A 22962-nucleotide genomic window follows, 5' to 3' on the forward strand; every position below is an offset into this window, starting at 1 on the left:
TTCTCTGCGTAAAGAAACTGGTTAATGGCCCTGCTGGAGTGGAATCAAACTTTCTTTCCCAATAGTCTTTTCTCTATATAGTTCAGATCCTTTGCAACTGTCTCACCTACACCCAATATGTCCCTGTTTAATATCGTCGTTTTTCTGTTATAGACACAAATTCGCTTTACATGCCAGGTAGGCATATTTCAAGGAAGAAGAAGCAAATAAGCTGCGGTTACATTTCTCAACAGGATGCGATGAAGAACCTTCTGCATGGCTGAAACACTAGCAATAACCAATCTATAGAAAGCTGGGAAACCAGGAAAATAAAGGACATTCACAGTGTAACTTTAAGCAAAGAGTAACAGATGGGAAAGCAGAAGAATTGGGGGAAGAGGGGGACTTTGTTCAACAGGAAAAAGCAAAAATCTCAGGATATGTATAAGCAAGAGAGCCACAGTTATCTCCAGGCATGGGCCAATTTTGTTGCCTACTCTCCTTATTACACAGCTTTGTGCTTCTGAGATAAAACAGCTTTTTTCCGGCAGTTTCCTCTATATTTGAATTTTGTTGCCCACTCCCTCATCATAAAGCATTGTGCTGCTGTGATACAAAACTGCTTTTTCCTGTTTAGAGGAAGCAGCATATTTGAATTTAATATTTCAAAAATTCTACTGTATGTAATGTGATGGTAGCTTGCCCTACACTCTGTCGTGCAGAAGTGGCTAGCTTGCTTAATGCAGCTTGATTAAATCTTTTAGTCTGTCAAATGCCTAAGAATATCTCCTGTACAGTGATTAGCTTGTCTGCTCTACCTAAATCTTCTATCACTTACAGTGCCAGAGTCAAAATGCTTGTTTAAAAAAAGAAAAGAAAAACGGATACTGTACTAACATGATATGCCTTTGTCTGTCACTTACTCAGAAATATCACATAGTACAGCCCCTCCAGGACAGAACCACTTCAGAAGGCTCTCCTACCTTTTTCAATAATCCAACAACTGCTATGAGACTAGAGATAAAGGACAAGCCAGCTATTGATGCACTTGTTTCACCATGAGCAGCTTACACAAAACTGGCGAAACCAATGTGTTGTGCACAGGGTTGTCCCCTCTTTCCTTTGATTTAAGAAGGGGAGAAGTGAGTTGCACTCACAGCAGTGGTTGCAGGAGTAACAAGGCAAAGTACAGTGGTACCTCCAGTTATGAACTTAATTCGTTCCGGAGGTCCGTTCTTAACCTGAAACCGTTCTTAACATGAGGTGTGCTTTCGCTAATGGGGCCTCCTGCTGCCACTGTGCTGCCGCCACACGACTTCCACTCACATCCCAGGGCAAAGTTCACAACCAGGAGCTTCTACTTCCGGGTTAGAGGAGCTCGTTACCTGAAGCGTTTGTAAGGGGGTGGTACGTAACCCGAGGTTCCACTGTAGCTGTGCTGGTCCCATGGGTTACCCAAGAAGCAAGGTCCAAGTCCGGTCTGTGGTCAAAGGTGCAACATGGAGGCAGTCCACAGTAGCTGAAGCTGGGTGCAGGGCAGGGAGTCGGGTGAAGTCAGGAACAGGCATGCAGGCAGGGAGCCAGGGCGGGTCCAGAGCTCAGGCAGGAAAGCACGACAGGGTTCAGGCAGGAACAGGCTACCAACAATGTTGCTCCCGCAACTTGGGACTGGGGCTAGCCGGCTTTTATCTGCCCCGAGGCATTAGGGCGGCCCCGATCCTCTGGTGACTCACCTCTCCTGGCCTGGAGGTGAGCACTCCTCCTGCGGTAACTTAGTTCCTTCCGCCTCTCTGCCCTGAGCCTCTGCAGCTCAGGAGAGCCTGGAGGGTTACTGGACCCAGAGGCAACCTAAGCTTCCTCTGACAGGGCTGAGAGTGGAGCACCTGTAGGCAATGGGTCCTCCATCACCTCAGGAGCCAGAGCAGACTCAGCTGATGCCTGCACCTGAGGATCCAGCACAGGTGAGGACCCTTCAGGCTCAAGCCCCAGCCCCGGCTCAACTGGAGGCGGGGAATCCTGTGCAGGCTGGGATCCCTCAGGTGCAGCATCCGAGTCCGAATCCCAGGCCATTACAGTAGCTGCTTAAATATTGTTGCCATAGATTAGCACCCAAAGCCTCCCACTCTCACTGAAGACCCCAGTAGTGCATTCCCCCCTGGTGAAAAGGAACAAGAAAGAAGAGTGTGTGCATTTTCTGAAAAAAAATATGAAAATAACCTCGGTTTAGCACACTCCACAGGCTTTTCCAAGCATGTTGTAGTTATTTCCCCTTCCCCTTCTCCTCTTTATTCCCTGCAAATAAATTATTCGGATTCCAGGTGTAGCTGATGTTGAAGACTTTGTCGGTTGATAGCCAAGATGAACTTGCCAGAAATGACAACGGGCTTCTCAGGTTACCATAACTAGATTAATCATTCCCTCCCCACGGAATGAGTGTGTGTGTGAATAGTTCCACTCACTGCTAGTCTAGGACTCACTGCAGCCCCCAACTGTCTACCCACCACCACATGTGGTCCTCAGGGTGAAAAAGGTTGTCCTGCTCTGACTCAGTCTGCTTATTCAGTTCTTTACCAAAGCACCAAATAAAGATGTGCATAAAGGTGACAGCTTGGCTTTGAATGTGACACAAACTGGGATTTATTGCTCCCCCAACTGTGCTCCCACCCTCAATTACTGGGTCATACTAAGGACAATTCAAGGTTGAAGCAGATATAGGCAAGTAATCACGTTCCACTGCTGCCCATCTGAATCCATTTTACGGGCAAGCAAAGGACTTTAGTCTTCGCAGCTGACAATCTGGCACTTTCTGCAAGTACTAAATGGGCTTTAAAATTTCATTAAGCTGGGGGGAAATATAGCAGGCAGTGGCATTTGTTGCGGAGTGTGGTCCTCTACTACTTAGTCGGCGTTCTTAACTGGATACCACATGACTGCCGAGTTAGAACAATGCCTGGGAAGTTAACATTCAAATCTTTACCGGCTGACTCACAACGCAAGAGAAGTTTGACATTTAAAATGGATAGGAGGAAATTTAACTTCACAGGATCCAAACAGCTTAGTCCAAAGGAAACAAAGTCACAAGGCGCCCACTTGTATATCACATCCATTATCAAAGAATCCTAAAGGGCAAGCTGTTCCAAGTTATGCTATAGACTCAAAATAGAGCCTATACAGACTGAGTGCCAATTTAGTCATAATTTTCCCATTCAGTGAAAGCCTTGAATATGAGCAAACTTTGTATGCTTTAGTTAAGATGCAACACTATGGCCTCAGCGTTGTAAGATTTCAGTCCCTACCTACTGGGGCCTGCGGGTGCAAAAGGAGATCTACCCTCGGAAACCTCCCCATTCATCACATTCCCTGCACTGTTGCTGGTGTTCCAACAGAGGCAATGGTGAAAATGGCGTTTAGCAGGGTAGATGATGGACAGCTTAGGACTCTCCGGATTCCAAAGCCCTTCTGTTTCTTCCAACGCATCCCAAGAACAGAGGGAAAGTACACCAGACTTAAGAGTTGGCTTACTTATTGTCATTCCTCTTGCATGACGCACACTCATTCAAATATAAAACGAAATACTATAATAACTGAGAATAACAACAAGGGACAAATGACAAGCTGGAGCCTTGCTTGCAAACAAATGCGCCCTACACAACCCTACAGACTGAAAATCTAACTGCAAGTAAATCTGCCATGCATATTAAATATCTATCTATTTTTTTTAAGTAACTTTTTGAGGGTAAGCAATCTAGAAGTTAGCACATTTTCACTGTGTTCAAGACCACAAACGCTCCAAAAGAAGAAGAAGTGCTGGCTGGTGTTCAAGTCACATTACACAAGTTCTCTGCAATAAAAGAGCACATGAGACTCCACAGGAAAATTCATGCTTCAGTGGTGATGAAGATACAAAGACATTTGGAACATCTGGAACTGCTTGTGAGCAGATGATGGTAACCTGCTTATGTTAAAAGATGCTTCCAAGGTGAACCACAAAAGTTTCTTAGTAATAAATTTGTTAAGTCTTTAAGGTGCCACTAAGGTCTTTGTTTTTGCCTGCAAAATAAAGCTGAAATCCTATACCTACTATACCTGATGGAACTTGCTGCTGAGCAAACATGTACAGGATAAAGCACTGTAACACAGCTACCCTTATGGATATGGTTACTGATTCTTAGGCAGAGCTAATAAGAAAACATACGCTTACTATAACATGTAAAGTACAATGGTTGCACTATGGAGGTTATGCTGGACTTCACATGAGAATTTCAGTGCTTACGTATTTTTCTGCGCTATAAATATCTCTGTGTAGGAAAATGACATGCAGTTGTACCTTGGTTCTGAAATGCCTTGGTACTTGTATGTTTTGGCTCCCTAACACTGCAAACCCGGAAGTAAGTGTTCCGATTTGCAAACGTTTTTTGGAAGCCGAAGGTCCAACACAGCTTCCACATTACTGCAGGAAGCTCCTGCAGTCAATCGGAAGCCGTGCCTTGGTTTTTGAACTGTTTCAAGAGTCGAACAGACTCCTGCAATGGATCAAGTTCGAGAACCAAGGCACCACTGTATATGCATCCAGCCTATTCAATAGTGACAAAAATCAATTGGACCAAAGTTAGTTGGCTCCCCCATCATCACCAAATCCTGGTCAGATTTTAATACTGCTCCTTGTTTTAATTTTGTGGCAAAATAAAAAAATAAATTTTATTATCAGGAGTAACATAGTCTATTTTAAGAAAAAAATAGTGTAATTAATATGTAATGTAAATATTTATTTTAGTTACAGATAGGTAGCCGTGTTGGTCTGCCATAGTCAAAACAAAAAAATTTTTTCCTTCCAGTAGCACCTTAAAGACCAACTAAGTTAGTTCTTGGTATGAGCTTTCGTGTGCATGCACACTTCTTCAGATGCACATACCAAGAACTAACTTAGTTGGTCTTTAAGGTGCTACTGGAAGGAAAAATTTTTTTTACTTATTTTAGGTCATTTCAGCATTGCAATCATAACACCAACAAACAGAATTATGCCCATAAAATCCCAAATAAATAAAATTTTAGAATGAATGGTTCCTCCAACAGTCAACTGCTGTCTCAATCATAAAAAAAGCATATTGGCATAGTTTTCTTCAGCAAATTATCCTCTGTGGGTAATTAATATTGCTTTCTATTTGGTTGGCATCCATCTGTCTCAGGAAACAATGGAGGAATGCGCCTTTGGAGGCAGTCAGTCAGGTTGTGCATCTATAGGAGTGACCAGAGGAGGAATGGCTGCTGGAGAGAAGAAGATACGCCATGGTGCGTCTGCAGCACCAGCACCAGATGCCTCCATCTTCCCCAGCTGCAACAAAACATGTCTCTCCCATAGCAGTCTCTACAGTCACAGCAGGGGCTGCAACCTACCAACAGTTTCTATTTACCAGATTGTTGGTTGTTGCTTTCCTAATTATCTCTGGATTAAAGTTAGTTGTTTGTCTAGATTAGGAAAGCATAACTTTGCAGAGATTTGGACATGCACAACTTGAGATTCATAAATTTTTATATCAGCAGCAATTATCCTAAAACGAAAGACAGTGTGTGCTTGTTCACTTACCTTCATTGAGGGCTCTTCCACACTTGTGTTTCTCTCATGCATTCTAGGCACAGATCCGAGGGATTTTTCAGTTGTCCTACTTCTTTTCCCAGGAAAACCCACTGTTTACCTCTGAATCATATTGAATGTCAATTTGGTTTTCTGTAGATTGATGTTTGTTCCAATTCAGCAATAAACGGCAGGTTTTCCCGGAGAAAGTGGCAGAGTAAACGAAAAGCCTCTCAGACCTGTGGCTAGAAAACGGGGGGCAAGCACAAGTGTGGACAAGCCCTGGGTGTTGCTGTTGGTTCCTGAGAGGGAGTGGTGAGACATGGGGAGCTCAGTGTGGTGCAGGCAAATAAAGAACACATCACAAAGAGAACCCTACACCTCACCCCTCTCAGGAACCAGAAGCAACATTCACAGTCAGGAAGGCAGGTGAGCAACCCCACTTTCTCTGTGCCACCCTTCTAAACACTACTGCTTCAGACCACGGCCTGCCCATTAAAAAGAGACTTCTTTTTAACGAGTTTTACTTTCTTTCAGGCTGTCAATATGGGCTATGCAACAGTATTGTAAGGTGAATTTGTATCTGGGGGATGGACGACCATACTCAAGGAACGCTAATCAACAGCTGGAAGGAAGTGATAAGTGGGATGACGCAGGACTCTGTCAAGGCCCAGTGTTCTTTATTATCTGTACAACTTGTCTTGAAAAAGGAGTAGAGAAGGTGCTTATCAAATTTGCAGGTGGCACCGAAGTGGTGACACAGCTAATAGCTTAGAAGACAGAAAAAAAAGATTCTAGATCAGGGTAGTCCAACTCATGGCACGAGGGCCACATGTGGCCCTCAAGGCCTTTTTTGGCAGCCCTCAACAACATTTGATGTGCACACACCCTGCCCTTGTGCTACCATCCCAAAGCTGGCTAAATGAGGCTCTGGAAGGAGGTGTGAAGGCTCTGGCAGGATCCTAGGATCCTACCATCTCCTCCCCAAAGCCTAGTTGGCATTTTCCCAGCTTTAGGAAGGAGGTGGGAGGGCTCTAAGATTCTCACACCTCCTTCCCAAAGCCCAGGGGCTCAATTAGCTGGCTTTGGGAAGGCAGTGCGAGGGCTGCGAGGACATAAAATTTTGGCCTCACTCCCCCCCTCCTTTGCACAACAAAGCAGAACCCACGGGTTCTGTGGTGCAGTACTCTTGCGGCCCACTTGGTATGAAAAGTTGGGCAGCCCCTGTTCTAGATCATCATGACAAAATGGAGAACTGGGTCAAAACTAAAAAAGTAAATGTCAACTGAGACAAATGTGAAGTCCTCATTTACGTAAGAAGATCCAGATGTGCAAATTCAGGATGGCTAAATGTGAAATAGATTGGGAGCTTTTAGTAGGCCACAAGCTAAACATGAGAGTGGTCCTTTTTGATGTTGCTGCTTACAATGCTCTCACTCAGCCTCCCAAGAAATATCCACCAGGACCTCATTTTCTGGAGGGCAGAAAAGACCCTACAAATCTAAGATCTTCCAACTTTCCACTTACGGCTATAGATACAGCAGTACATGTGGTGCAGCCTTGATTACTCTTTGAAAAAAGATCTCTCTGCCCCCACACTGTCTAGGCACAACAGGTGGGGGAGCAAATTATAAATCCAATTAACTGTGAATTTATTTTCTGGTTGTAAGAATACAGGTTTTTAAGGATTAACATTTTCCTCTCCCACTTTGCAATTTTTAAAGGTAGCGGAAATTTGTGTGGGAGTGATATGCTCCTGTGTTCTTCCACTTACAGAACACAATTAATTCTTGGTGGTTTTAATGGCTATTATTCTCAAAACCCATATATGCCGCTGAATTAGCACGTGAAACGGAAGGATCGCTTAGACCCATGGTAACTTCACCAGGCCTTTGTGGCTGTACTGCATAGATGATGTAAAAGAGAAGCAATTAATGATTTATAATCAGTCCTCCATATAGCCAGTATTTTGAAACGCGTTGCGCTAGCTGAAGTTGTTGTTCAAATGATTAAAAGGCTTCTGACTGCTAAGTACTAACGATTATTTGCAGAACAATAGTGCCAAAGTAGGGAGGTGGAGTAAGCTAGAAAGTTGGTAAAGATACTAGCAGTGTGCATCGGCTCTGTGTAGGGGCCAAAAAATGAGGCAACTTGGGATGAATCAGGGGTCTTCCCCCTCTTCAGAGTTCAACCACAATGTTAATAAATCCCTCCAAGTCAGATCACGGCCCCCATGAAGCCTTGTGTCATTTCTGTACTTTGGATCCATGGCTTTTGCAAGACATCAGGGTGTCAAAAATATTGCCTCCAGAGCACTTAAGAGCTCTGAATTGTTGTTGAAGCAAAGCAGTGGAAGGTTTGTTTAAATAAATAAAAAAGTTTAAAACTTCATTTAAGTTTGTTTTTAACATCTTATGTTGCTCTCCTTTAACAAAACCCAAACCCAGCTCTTCAGAACTCCCCACACAATTTTCTGGACATTGTGAGGCCTATGGGAGTAAACACAGAGCTGTTCCTGTACTGAATCCGAGCTTGTTGTGGCTTTGTGGGGGCCCTGACCTGACTATGATGGGTGCATCATACTTTGACTTGGAGGAGGGAGAGGAAACACCTTGATTTGCCTAATTATTCAGCTCACACACAGAGCCGATACATACCTCCAGTAAATGCTTCCCTAAGGAAGTTTTGTACTCCTGGTGTTGAAAGAGGTGGTGAAATGTCCTATGCTGAAAAAGCATATTAGGACCCCTCTAATCTGAATAACTATCGCCCAGTATTTAACATCCCTTTTTAGGCAACGTATTCAAATGGGTTGTGGCAGCACACCTCCAGTGGTTTTGGGTCAAACTGATTATTTAGATCTCTTCCAGAACAACTTTGGGCCTGATTTTGGAACAGAAACTGGTTTGCTTACCCTGGTGCAACATTTCCCAACCTGATGCTCTCCAGATGTTTGGACTACACCTTTCTCATCAGCCCCTGCCAACATGTCAAATGGTCAGGGATGCTGGAGTTATAATCCCAAACATCTGGAGGGCACCAGGTTGGGAAAAGATGCCCTAGCTGGGAAATAGACAGGAGGACTGCATCCCTGCTGGTTCTCCTGGACTTCTCATGGTATGCTTCTGGGTCTTAACTTTAAGGGATAAGCAGTGGATCTCCTGGGGCTGATAAACTATATGTGGATTGGGGGCCCAGTACACACACACCCTGTAATCTATTTGCAAGAACTGTTGCTTATGTACACATATAAACTTAGTCTAGCCTACCTCACAGGGCTGTTACAAAGATGGAAATGGGGAGGGGGTGATAATGTACACAACCTTGAGCTCCTGGGAGGAAAAGCAGGATACAAATAGACAATGTAATTCCTGTAAAAATAAACATACACAAAGCCAGAGAAGCCGTCCCCCTTGATCTAACTGCAACATTCCACAGTCCTGATACTTTACTGCAAAATGCCAAGAGAAGGCAAAAAGATTGCCAACACTGGAGATGTACCACATACACCACACATAATAGTTTTTTGTCAGAACTGCTCGGTCAAACCCAGACTGCTCACTGCTGAGATATTGAAGAAGTGATTGGATCCAGTTTGCCCTACCTGGTTGTTCTGAGCTCAGATTCGCTGGGGGGTTTTTTTATTATCAAAACCAGCAGTGAAGGAGGCTGCTACCAGACAATTAAGAGAGTTTGGAAGAGAAATATGGAGTGCTCTGGTTTAACTAAGGTTCTGATCTCCAGCATTTATAGGTAGGTCTTGGAATCAGTAACAGGCTCTAAAGATTTGTTAAGAAGTCTAAAGGGGAAAGAATTAGATATTGCAGCTGATATACATACGACTGGAACTCAATGGAATCATATAAATCTGTATCTGCTAAAGTGAAGGAGTAATCCCTAAAGTTGATACACAAGTGGTATCTTACCCTGAGGAAAATGACTGTATAGCACCCCAGGATGTCTCCTGCATGTTGGCGGGAATGCCAGTCAATTGGGACTTATGTACACACGTGGTGAACATGTCTCCAAGTACAGGTTTTTTGGGTGCAAGTGTTTCAGGAAGCAACCTCCATCATGGGTCCATGGGTCTACCACTCTCCACAGCTGGCACTTTTAAATTTATATATAGGTCTTGACTTAGATTCAAAGTATAAAGAACTTTTAAGTCATTTAACTGCAACAGCAAGGTCTGTGATAGGGTTTAATGAATGAATATAGATCAATAATATCAAAGGTTAACACAAAGGTTAAGAGCTACTTATGGGCAGAAAGATACTTTTATATCTGTTTGATATACATTTATTAACTGTTTAGCAGCCCAGGAAAAAATAAATTTGTATAGTTAGAAAATAACCATCAATGCATTTTGATGGCATCCTAAAATGCATGTAAACAATCTAGGTAAAGTCTTTTCTGAGAGCTGGAGGGAAGTGATGCAGAAGAGTCACATAGGTGAAAATGAAGAAGACAAAGGAGATGTCAATCATGGTGATAGTGAGAGGAGGAAGGGGATGCCAGCAGGTTGATCAAGAGGGATCAGAAATATGTACAACAAAATAAAGCAATTATCTGCAACAGAGGATGCTGAAACAAGTAGAGGTGGAAGATGGCCCTTGAGTAGAGATTTTGGAAGAAGATGGGATACATGGAATGAAATCAAATTAGGAAGTACTGCAGAGGAAATTCAATAAGAGGGTTATTATGATGTTCAAGTTATGCCTCACCCAGCAAGGGATGGTGGGGAGAGAGGAGAACACCTCCTCACTCCTTGATAACCCTGCCAACCCTGAGAGTCATCTTACTGGAGCAGAACTGTGGAGGAAGAAACCAGCTGGTGGTGATGACTGCAATCCAGCCAAAGAACTGAAAAACTAGCACCACTAAGGCAAGGAGTGTCAGGACTGTGATGAGGTTTCCTTCCTCCAAGATTGTTGTTGTTTTTCAGAGTGCCTCTTGCAGGGGTTGAACTGTCTCATGGTTAGGGTTACTCCTTGGTGAGAGAAAGGAGTAGTGGGGAGGTTGATGAGGGTCTTGGATGGAAGACAGCAACCTGCGTAAAAGCTAGATTGCTGTTGGTGAGTCATCTGATTCTCAACTAGCCTCTGCCATGACTCTTATAATCATGCTAAACTATACCTCCCCATCCTGCTGTGGCATATGTTGCTCCCATCCTGGCTGCCCTTATCACTATGGCAGAATAGATGTGAGTCAACTAGAACGGCTAGGGCCAATGCACATACTACACACAGGGGCAAACCCAAGTCTCTCCCAGCCTTAGCCGTACCTGCTTGAATCACATATTTGCAACATTCACACTTTACATTTTAGATGTACACTTAAAACATCCTACGGTCAATGCAATGTGTGTACCAGCAGCAATACGTAAGCCTATAAATGCTTGCCTTAAGTATGGTAGGTAAAGGTAAAGGGACCCATGACCATTAGGTCCAGTCGTGGCCAACTCTGGGGTTGCGGCGCTCATCTCGTTTTATTGGCCGAAGGAGCCGGCGTACAGCTTCCGGGTTATGTGGCCAGCATGACTAAGCCGCTTCTGGCGAACCAGAGCAGCATACGGAAACGCCGTTTACCTTCCCGCTGGAGCGGTACCTATTTGTCTACTTGCACTCTGATGTGCTTTCGAACTGCTAGGTTGACAGGAGCTTAAGTATGATAAGTAAAGGTAAATAAGCATTATTATCACACATATTGCAGGTGGGGGTAGAAGTTGAGAGACAGTGGCTTAGGAACGTAGGAAGTTCTTTTCTACGGATTCCATCTGGCTCAGGACTGCCTACACTGATTGGCAATGACTCTCCATGGTTTTAGACTGGGGCCTCTCCAAGACCTATCTGGAGATGCTGGGGATTGAACCCAGGGCCATCCCAGACAGATGCTCTTCCACTGAGCTATGACCCTTCCCAAGCTTATGGTCATTCTGTTTACTGAAGGCCACCTAATGAGGAAGCAATATTCAGACCAGGGACTTACTAACTCACAGCTCAGTCTCTTAGCCATTACACTACACCAGCTTTGATAATATCACAGAGTGTTTGCTCTTTTTTAAAAAGTATTTTAAAGTTTTGTAATTGCCTGCTATCTCTTCCAAATGAGGTAGTGGTTAAAAAAATGAGGCTAATTACAATTTCACATTATTTCTCAACTGCTGAAGAACAAGAGAGAGCACAGCACTCACTCTCCCACATTTAATTAACCATTTAACCACAATTTTCTTCCTTCAGATGTATGTTTTATGCATTGTATTATGTTCCTCCCTCCCCATATTGGCTTGTATTATAGACATCCTGGTTAAAGTGAAGAGGGTTTTTCTCTTTTATTCTTTATTGCAAAACATATTTGACTCAATGAGTTTCAAAGTATATAGCAATTTAAAAATTATTTGTGTTAAGAGGTTATCTGAGCTACCACTGAAAAGCACTAGTGAAAACAGTTGCATGGCAACATACTTTAAAAACAGTTTAATATCTAAGAAGTCAGCAAAGAGAACTGAAAAGAATGGTGTGCACTTTAGCTGAAGTAAAACATACTTTACTGTGCTCAATTGCAGCTCATGTGAGATTTTTAAAAATCCGTTTTGAAACATATTTTTGTTAGTTAGACACAATTGAAAATTTAGCAGTAGAAAGAAACTGAAAGGATCAATCTGGTTGCATCGATTTAGGCAATCATATTTTCAGTTCCTTTCATCTTTGGTATTGATTAAGGGCTAAGAAGCTGTGCCCCTCAGCAGCTTCCCCGTGGCTGATTTCACATGGTGGTGTTAACCTTGAAGTGGAGATAAGAGGTACCTTTAAAAATAGGTGTCAACTAAGGCTTTTGCACTAAAGGCATTCTTTGGACTATTGAACTTGCACTGGTCCTGATCATTTCTGCTTCTTGTGCTGGGGACAGCTTTGGGACATTTAGGCAGTTTGAATCTGTGCACCCAGTGCTCAAAAAAACCCTTTGGCTAGAAGACCCCTTTAAAAAGTATTTTAAAATAGTGCATTGTATTAGCAAGTGCAATACACAGAGATATGTACAACTCTCCACGTGAGAAGCAGGGACAGAGGGTACTGGAGGTCTTGCAGAATGAAGTCCAGAATGATTCCAACTGCAAATAAGGACAGGAAGTAGCACATTTGTTTTCCATTTCACACCTCTCATATTTCCTGCGAAAACTTTTTAACAAGTCCTAGCTAGACAGATGATCAAATCTGAAAAAGAACAGTTTTTGAAGATGATCTATGTTTTAGCAAGAGAGATCAGCTCACACATTGGGTTGTTGTTGTTGCTTTAAATGTACACAGTGTTTTAGAGAGGGACATGTGACTGAAGTGGAGATCAAGGCAGGTGAGTGCCTAGTGGTAAGAGCACAGCCTTCCAGAGAGATAGCCTTACAGTTCTCTTTCAGCTTCTCCACCCCCGGTGTCTATCTCCGTGGTGCTGAGTGCCTCTTCTTTTCCTTTGCCTCCTGCTTTCATCTCCACAGATACTGTTGTGGTGGCATTTGCAAGCAGGCAGTTGTTATAGTTACTTGCTTAATTGCAAAGAAAACCTCAGTGGCTGAGGGAGTCAGAGCTCTCTCGCCCTTCAAATTCCCTGAGCTGCTTTGAAGGGGGGGGGAATTAAGTGGGTGTGTAAGTGTGTCTTTTATATCCTCATCTTTTAAAGGTGAAAGTGCTGAAAGATACATGAAAATCAGTGTCAATGCATTTTAGAAAATGTGGACAAGACAAATCTCAACTTGGGGAAAAGATTATCAGAACGTAATGTGTTATTTTACATCTGACTAACACTAAAAACTTGTCAGGTAGTGTTTTATTGAGAAAAATCTGTAATGGTGTTGGATAGCACCAAAACTGTAGTGTTTATGGAGCTTTGGTTCTAACTTGGACCCTTTTGCCTAAAAGTGATGAAGAATGTATGGAGTATTATTATTGAGCACTGCAGTCTGGAATCCCTGGACACAGGGTGTGGGAGAAATTACTCCTTGATTACAAATATCTAATGGGCTGTCACATGGAAGATGGAGCAAGCTTGTTTTTTCTGCTCTGGAGGGTAGAACCCAAACCAATGGCTTCAGCTTATGAGAAAGGAGATTCTGACTCAGAATCAGGAAGAAGTTTCTGATGGTAAGAGCTATTTGACAGTGGAATGGATTCCCTAAGGAGGTGGTGGACTCTCTTTCCTTGGAGGTTTTTAAGCAGAGTTAGATGGCCATCTGTCGTAGATGCTTTAGTTGAGATTTCTGCATTGCAGGGAGTTGGGCTAGATGACGCTTGAAGTCCCTTCCAACTCTACATTTCTACAATTCTATATCTCATACATACAATCCTCCTAACAGATAGTGTTCCTCATGGTATAGAATGCAGTCTATACATAGAAGAGACACACAGCAGCAGCAGACTTTTGTCTGGCATGATATGGGCATTTCACTGACACATGTTGCTGTGGATATCTAATGACAACAAAGATGTACATTCAGCATCTAGGAGGCATGGACTATTTCATCCAGCCCAGACACCAAAGCTTTTGCATAGCTACTATATCTGTATTTACGATGTAAATAAAAATACGCCAGGCCCATGGGGTCACGAAGAGTCGGACATGACTAAACGACTAAACAACAACAAATAAAAATACATTAAAATGTAAAATATGAGTATATTCTTCTCTAGGTTGAGTCAAAGACAAACACTAGTCAATCTTCTACATGAATACTAATATTTGATTGTGCTGCTTTTGCCAACCAAGCCAACAACAGCTAATACTTATCAGAATCTTCTACCTTTGTCAAAATTCTCTTAACACAGGTACCCAGGTTTCTTGGGGCATAGTGTCTGACATCCAAGACACAATAAACTCTTATATGAAAGAATACACAGGTCCTAAGCAGAGTGTATTAAACTTAACTACCAATATGTTCTCTGTGTATCACAGGGGCAGCTAGCATGGTGCCCTCCAGATGTTGCTGGACTCAGCTCCCAACAGCCCCAGCAAGCATGACCAACTAGCAGGAGTGCAGTCCAACATGTCGAGGGCCCTATGTTATCTACCCCGATCTAGCACACAAAAAGGAAAATAGCAAGCAGCCAACTACCAAATCAGGAAAATAGCTGACCACTCCCATTAAAAAAACCTAGAACAAGTACGGAATGCCATGGTTTCCTCACTAACACAAACATGCACTTTCTCACTCCATAAACTCCATGACAAGCATTTTCGCGTAAGCCACTTACCAAATGGAACCAGAATTTCCCATAAAATTGAGTCATAAAGAGATTTCACTTGAGCCAGGGTTCATCAAAGCGTAGCACCAGAACCTTACTTAAATGCTGTGGCACAATCCTGTAAATGTGAACAACACTTGACCATGTGTGGAAATATCAACACCAACTGACCATGTGCAGATTGCCTCATGAGTAAATAACCACAATCCATATCAAAGCAATTAGAGAGGCATTGTGGGGTCACAATTCAGACCAATAACTAAATAAAATAACATTGTCCATGTTGTTTTATTAACCCCAATGGATATTACTTTGCTTTTTTTGTTGTTCAATGATTCATTCAGTACTGCAAATGACAGCAATGTGCCAGGCAATCACAGGACAGACTTCCATTCACTATGGTGAATGTGATGACATCCTCTGCTGATCAGGAGAAGCCAATAGCTTTCCTTGGAGCTGTAGGAGTAGGCAGGGATCAGCCCAACACATATGCAGTGATTCCTTCCCCCTCCCCAGCTTCAAGGTAGGAAGGAAGGCCAGAGGACTTATTTTATCTATTTATCTATCTATTTATTCGTTCATTCATTCATTGCAACATTTATAACCCACACTTTCCTTCTCAAGCAGGTATGTTCAAAGTAGCTAACAAAAGCAACTTTGGGATTTGTGTTGCCAATGAAGCAGCTAAATCAACAACCTGGCTATTCTTTCCTGTGCCAAACAGAGGGGAGCAGGGGACTGCCCTTTAAGAGGTGCAATGCCAGGTTAATGACCAGGGGAGGGTAAGGGCTTAACAGCCACATCTTTGGCTACCAATGCCAGCCAAACCTGTAGAGCTCTGTATGAGTGACTAATATACTAAGTGTATTGAGAGAAATATATATTTAGAAGTGCTATTTTTAAAAAGCATCTCATCTTATTTATGATAAATAGATAGCTGTTTAGATAGGAGATTCTGATGGGCAAGAATTTCTGGTGACCAATCAAAAACAGTACTTCCATCAAATGTTGATACCTGTGTCTTTAGATAACAGACTCTGAGGGCCCAAACTGACAAGACTTTAGAGTTCTGTGATTCGATCTTCCATCTCTTTTTAATTTATTCCAAAAGAAGCCAGGGGGGATTAGATCAGGATGACAGTGTTGAGGGATGGGACTTAATCCTCCTGCCCATCATTTCGCTCATCTAAATTCCCCCCTCCAGCTGATACTTCCCTCATTAGGGCTGCTGTTGAAAGAAATTAAAAGAGACAAGAGATGCAATTATGGATCTCCAAGGGCTCATCTACTTCATCCCTTATAGGCAAGAGGATATTCTGAAGGCCTGGACCTCAAGAACAGCATCCCATCAAAAGGTGGCATCTATGCATCTGTGCTTTCAGGTAGAAGATTCCCAAGAGCAAATTTCTGATTACCTGACAATCAAGAACAACATGTTTTGAATATGTACATAGCTATGTTTTCAGATGGTGGATAAGGGTTTTTGATGTCCTGGTTGTCAAAACAAGAACCCTAACAAATTTGGGTCCTTACATTCAGGAAATATTATGCATCCCCACCCCTGGATTTGAGAAGGTGGTACTTATCCGAGTGAATCTGCTTGATAAAGATAACTATTTCCCAAAACATTTTTTAAAAATCTAATTTAACTACCCATGAATCAGCTATATAAAAAGATGGTTTTCCAGATGGAGGAGCAGGCTGAAAACCAGTCTGAACAAAACATACCTTGTCTAATTTTGTTTTGTTACCCATTGAACACTTATGTCTAGTTTTTCTGAATCTTGTCTAGCGTATCCATTTGACTATAGCACACTCTGGCACAGAGATGGAGCTGCAGGTGATATCAAGCGAAGATTGCTACTAGTATCTGATGCTAAGTACAACAAGAAGAAAGCCCATGTTGTGGGTGGAAATTTCAAGGAGGAGGAATGTAGCATTTATTATTTGCTACGTTCATATCTGACCCTTCTTCCAAGGAACAAGGATAACATATGCAGCTCTCTTCTTTTCCCCATATTATCATCACATATACCCTGTGAAATATTATAGGCTGAGAGATAGTGGATTGCCCAAGGTCACCTAGTGAACTTCATGGCTTGGTGGAGATTCGAACCAGATCTCCACAGTCCTAGTCCCTAACTACACCACAATGGCTCTCCTGACTTGATCATCATAAAATCCTATCAGTAAGGCAATCTGACAAGCTTGTTTCCCTGACCTTCCCTCCACACACCTCCTTTCAAATGTGTGACATATTTTGTGGACTGCTCCTGACTTTCTACCAAGTAGCTGAGTAACTTGTCTGGCAAAGTATATAACTTTTTAGCCACTGGGAAAAGCCGAACTCGTGAGGCAGGGGCTGAAAATAAACCTGATAAATGTGTCGTTCACAAATAATATCACTTAATTTGTCTACACCTGATTAGTGACAATAAGTGTTCAGATTCAAATAATGAAGGTGGGGTGCAACAAGGTTACACCTGGTAGTTACACTGACACACATTTGCCACATTCACTGTCAGCCGTACTTCTAGCGCCAGTGTGAAGGACGTGCATATACATACAGGTCCTCTCCGTACAAATCGGAATTGTAACTGGCCAGGATTCCCATTCACATATGATATCTATGGGCATATATCTGTGCAAATGCAAGTCGCCTTCATACTGACTCAGTGAACACCCATTAGGGCAAGGGTTATTATTATATTTTTTTATATCCCGCCTTTTTCCTGGATCTGGACCCAGTGGTCTGTGAGCATCATTCAGGTGGTCCATGGCATGTCTGCATTAAATATTCACATTGACTTTAATTGTATCTTAATTGCTTCTTTTATTTCTTATATTGTATATCATGCAGTATCTAGCATAGCACGTTACAATTGCTACAGCAGGCAGAAAAATCATTAAGTGGTCCTCCAAGACCATCACCAATGTTCAAGTGGTCTGGGAGTGGGGGACATGCTTAGGAACTGCACTGCATTTGGGGATGCAGCTAGCCTGTGTAATTCCACTACCCCTTGCATCCAGTCCCTGGACATGGGAGGCAGGGGCTTCTGTACACCCCTGACAACCAGCATCTGGATGTGTCAGTTGTCTCCATTGAAAAGCATTGCCCACAAGGTGATGTTAAAAGCTGTAGCCTTTGCTCTCCCAGATGTTCCAGTCATGAAGGGATAAGCATGTCTTGCACAAACCAGCCTTCTTCTGGAAATTTTTGGACTACAACTTCCATCGCCCCTGGCCATCGGCAACATTGGCCGGGGCTGACGGGAGATGGGATTTCCAGATGTTGGAAGGCACCAGGTTGACACAAGTGTGAACTATCTATGAGGAACAAGAATAAGGCTTGCATGTGCAGCATACCTTCAAAACTCAACTGGAGCACATTTTCGTCCCTCGAAGAACTCTGGGCACTGTAGTTCGCTAAGGGTTGCTGGGAACTGAAACTGTGCGAAGGGTAAACCGCAATGCCCTGAATTCTTTGAGGGGAAGAATTCATAGCTGTCAACGTTTCCCTTTTTTTAAGGGAAATTCCCTTATTCCGAGTAGGATTCCTCGCAAGAAAAGGGGAAAGTTGACAGCTATGGAAGAATTTGCTTCGAATATAAGGTTGTTTAAAGAGAAGAGGTGACTGGAAATGGTGGAAAGTAGAATTTGTGTGTGAGAGAGAGAGAGAGAGAGAAAGAGAGAGTAGGAGGAGAATTTGCGGGAAAGAGCTACTCACGTGCCAAATAGCGAAGAAGATGAGGGCCGCACACAGGACCAAGGAGAGCATGTAGCAAAAGGCAGCAAACGTGAAGGCCATGGCGGGAGCAAGAGGAGCCTGGTGGGACTGGCGCGCATGCACTCAGCCCGGGCAGGAAGGCACCTCCTCAGGAACTCGAGGCGGGAAGAGCTCCTTCCTCTCGAGAGGCCGCCACAAGCTCACTTCAGAAAACTCCCACCCTACGCGGGAAACCACCCCCTCAGCAGGCATCCAGGAGGGGAGCAGCTTTTGAAGCCTTCAGGACGGCCACTCTGGCTGGAAAAAGCTCGCCGGCTCCCGGGAAGGCGGAGAGCGCAAGTGCCCCGTTCTCTCTCACACAAACTCGAGTCAAAGTGGGCTAGGCGGAAAAGTCATTCCGGATGAAGAGAAGGTGCCGAAAAAAGGAGGTCCGGCAAGCGGCGAGCACCCCGGGGATCCCAAGCCCAAGTTCCCGGCGCACCCCGGAAAGTGCCATGGCTAGTGGAGGGGGATTTCTTCCGAGCTCCGCGTTTCGCTGCGCCCATAAAAGAAAGGATCTGGACAGAAAGGGAGCGGGATGGAAGCCTCCCTCGATCTTGGTTCTCGCGCTATGGAGATGGGTTTTTCTTTCTCTGTCTTTCTGCCTGGAAGCGGCTCTGTGGCGGGGAAGCAACGCGCCTGGGGCTCCTTCGCTTCTTCTCCTCCTTCAGCAGGAGTTCCTTTGTTCCTCAGACCCGCGGCGAAGATTCAGTCGCATCCCCGCCGCCTTCTCTCCATAGTCGACGGGGGTAGAAGAGCCCTCCTTCCCTTAGCCGGTTGCAGCAGCTGCTTGTCTTGAAGGGGGGAATAAAGAGAGTCCACCTGCTGCTGCTTCTGGATACAAGGATCTTGGACTCTCTCACACAAACACACACTCATACATACGGATCTCGCTCCTGCCTCGCACCTCCAGCAGCACAAACGAGCCGGCGAGGAGGGGACTTTCTGTGGGCTCCTCCCGCATCGCAGCTTCCTCCTCGTTTTCCCCCTCCAACTTGTGCACGCACACACACACACACGCACTCCCGAGTTGTCGAAAGCCCCGAGGAAACCACGTGGCCGCCCAGGCAAGTCCTCTTTCTGGTCGCCTCCCGGTGCCCCACTGCTGATCTATGCCCAGCTGACCTCGTGGTGGTGGTGGGCAGTGCCAAATCGCCTTCGCCGTCCATAGAGCTGTGGCTGAAAAGCCCACATTTCCCACCCACGCAACTCAACCCAGGCTTCATTTGAGAAAGGTCGCATGGGCGGGGGTGGACACATTGCAACTTCAAAGCCCATGAGAACACCGAGAGAAAATCTGTGGTCCTGCAAATGTTGTTGGGACTACAGTTCTCACCATCCAGGACCACTGGCCATGCCGGCAGGTGCTGGTGGGAGTTGGGGGGAATGTGGCAGCTCAGCGGTTCTGCTTTGCCTGCAAAAGCCCCAGATTCAATCCCAGCATCTCCAAGTAGGACTGGGAAAGATTCTATGTCTCAAATCTGGGAGAGCTGCTGCCAGTCAGTGTAGGCAATACTGAGCTAGGTGGTGCAATAGCCTCATTCAATTATAAGGTAGCTTTTATCTGGAGGGCTAAAGGTTGCCCCATCTCCCCTCCACTGCAAAGTGTTGGAACTGGGGGAATCGGGAAAGGCAACTAGATGATGTGGCAGAGATTTAGGGTAGTAAATGATGTGCAGTTGTAAACAAGGAGAATTACTTCTCTCCAGCTACCCAGAACTGTCAGGCTACACTGCAAAAGGAAAAACTTATTTATACCTATGACTGTGTGCACTGGAGCCTATAACCTGGGAGAGAGGAAAAGGTAACAAATCAGCTAAATTAGGCTGCACGCATATTACTGCTCACTATTACCATTGGAGTCTGAAACCAAATACACAGGACATTAGCCACAATCCATAGGTATCCCGCAGCTTCTTGAGAAATGCTCTTTCCTTCAAACTAGCTTCCAGGTGTTTAGAAAATGGAAGTGATGGTCAAGGCGAGGTGCGTACATTTCAGGCAGCCGTTGTACATGTGCAGAAGACAACTTCAGTGAAATGGAGGTCAGTGAGGGGAAACAAATCAGGTAACGGGCATCTGGGGAAGGCATCCTCACCCCCTCTCTGGTGTGAACAGCAACATAAAAAGGGACTTGAAGAACAAGAAGAACATACATTTAGAGAAGATTGGAAAACGTTTATTGAATATATGGGAAATCACTGTGTACAGCTGAAAACACTGGCAGCATTAAGATAAATTCAACAGTGTAAATAAGTTACGATGGATGTAATAATGCAATACTGAATGGTATAGTTATGCAGGGATTTATGATATATAAAATGAACCATGGAAAGAGAAGAAGGGAAGTCATTGATATCTTAAGGATGTAAAAATGACTACTTTAAATTGTAAAACAGAAAATTTAATTAAAATTATATATATGAAATGTGACTTGAAACACAGCAGCGGGGGGCTGGGATGCCCTTGCTGCATTTCAATACCCTAAGGTGTACATGGCCTTAGCCCCTGATTGACCCTTAATTTCCTGTGGTCCTCCCCACAGCAAAGTGGTTGTCTTTATTTTTCCAGCCTGCCTCTGCTGAACAGCACTTTATCCTCCATGACAGCTTTATCTCTTACGGACTTCCTTTACTGACCAAGAGGGCTCTCTCTAAGCCTGGGGTGAAAATTATTAGATCAGACCAAATTTAAAATGTAGGGGTTTTTTTACTAATAGTTTTGAAAAAGTTAGTGTAATATTTATAGGGGATATATACACAGTTAGTGTAATATTTGTAGGGGAGGAAACAGATTTCAGAAGAGCTTAATAGTTAGCCATAACAGCTATTAAGAAAATAGCATATGTTGGGGAATGCACCCATCTAAACCTTATTCATTATATTAATGTAATCATTACTGATATATGTCTACCATTTCTCTACTTTAGCCAAAACATAACATACAGGAAGCTGCCTTACGATGAGTCAGACCACTGGGCCATCCTTCCCAGTATTGTAGACACTGACTGGCAGTGGCTCCCCCGGGTTTCAGACACGGGTCTTTCCCATCCTTACCTGGAAATGCATGGGATCAAACCTGGGACTTTCTGCATGCAAACCGGGTGCTCAGTTACTAAGCTCTGGCTCTCCCCAAAATACTCCCCCCAAACCTAGCAATAAAGTTCTGGCAATAAAGCCATTCCTTTCTTTCAGCTCACTGACAGCTCTGCTTCCAGCCTTCTTGCTTCTTGTTTTAGTTCACTTTTGTAACTTCCTTCTTCTGATTCGTATATCTCTCTTTCCTCTGCTTGCTCTGCTTCACCTGCATACACTATTTTAACTCACCCATCCAATGTTCTAGCCAACCAGAAGTGCAGGAGTGTGCAAGTCAGTGACTGAACACTGCTAGTGGGGAAAAAGAAACAGGAAATTGGGGACAAGTAACTAGCTTTCCAAACCCCTCCCTTGCATTTCAGTTTCCTGGGTTGACCTTTCTGAATTCCCAGCAAAAACAGCCACCAAACAGAAGGCCACCATTTTGTACCTAAAAGCAAACACAAAATGGCCGGACAGAGTTATGCTTTACGTCAGGCATAGGCAAACTCGGCCCTCCAGATGTTTTGGGACCGCAATCCCATCATCCCAGACCACTGGTCCTGTTAGCTAGGGATCATGGGAGTTGTAGTCCCAAAACACCAGGAGGGCCGAGTTTGCCTATGCCTGCTTTACGTTATTGACCTGTGAACTGCAGAGGACTACATTGCAGTAGGGATGTGGTGATAGAGGAACCAGCATAAATGTCTTTGCTAAAAAAATAGAAGAAAAATCATATCCGTTAACTGCTCACAATACTATTAGAATTATTGCAGACCCTTAAGATGGTCATCCCTATTCTGTGGGTGGCACGGTGGTCCAAATCACAGACCCTCTTGGGCTTGCTGATCAGAAGGTCAACAGTTTGAATCCCCACAGCGGAGTGAGCTCCCATTGCTCTGTCCCAGCTCCTGCCAACCTAGCAGTTCAAAAGCATTCCAGTGCAAGTAGATAAATAGGTACTGCTGTGGCAGGAAGGTAAATGGCGTTTCCGTGCACTCTGGGTTCCATCACAGTGTTTTGTTGTGCCAGAAGCAGTTTTGTTGAAAAGAAGACAAACTTAACATCCCCCTCACCCTGCTTTTCCCCAACCTGAAGGCATAGTTCAAATGTAGACAATAATAGCAAATTTCATACAAGCACTGAAGTGGAAAGAGACTGAAAGCTGCTAATATCAATATAAAGGAAAATGTCAACCCAACCATATATTATGGAATATGGCAGGCACAGTTTGTCCTGTAGTCTTTGTTCATGTGCTAGATGAATGGCCACCAGTCTGCTACAAAAGTCTCTCAGTTTTTGAACTTTACAGTTTCTAGCTATCAATATTCTTGCTGCCAG

At 43.9% G+C, this 22962-nt stretch overlaps 1 protein-coding gene across 2 annotated transcripts in view; it reads right to left on the minus strand.

Annotated features, from left to right (window-relative positions):
• Positions 1–19842, minus strand: part of CNIH3 (cornichon family AMPA receptor auxiliary protein 3) — a 65716-nt gene extending 45874 nt beyond the window's left edge. The window contains exon 1 of one of the 2 annotated variants that reach the window (XM_083605646.1): positions 18509–19842. In XM_083605646.1, the coding sequence (XP_083461772.1) occupies positions 18509–18589 (81 nt within the window). In that variant the 5' untranslated portion in view covers positions 18590–19842. The remainder of the gene's footprint in view (positions 1–18508) is intronic. The other variant, XM_083605647.1, reaches the window with a different exon arrangement.
• Positions 19843–22962: the final 3120 nt, after the last annotated feature.

This window comes from Podarcis filfolensis (assembly GCF_964270895.1).
Source record: "Podarcis filfolensis genome assembly, chromosome: 3".
Taxonomy (NCBI): domain Eukaryota; kingdom Metazoa; phylum Chordata; class Lepidosauria; order Squamata; family Lacertidae; genus Podarcis; species Podarcis filfolensis.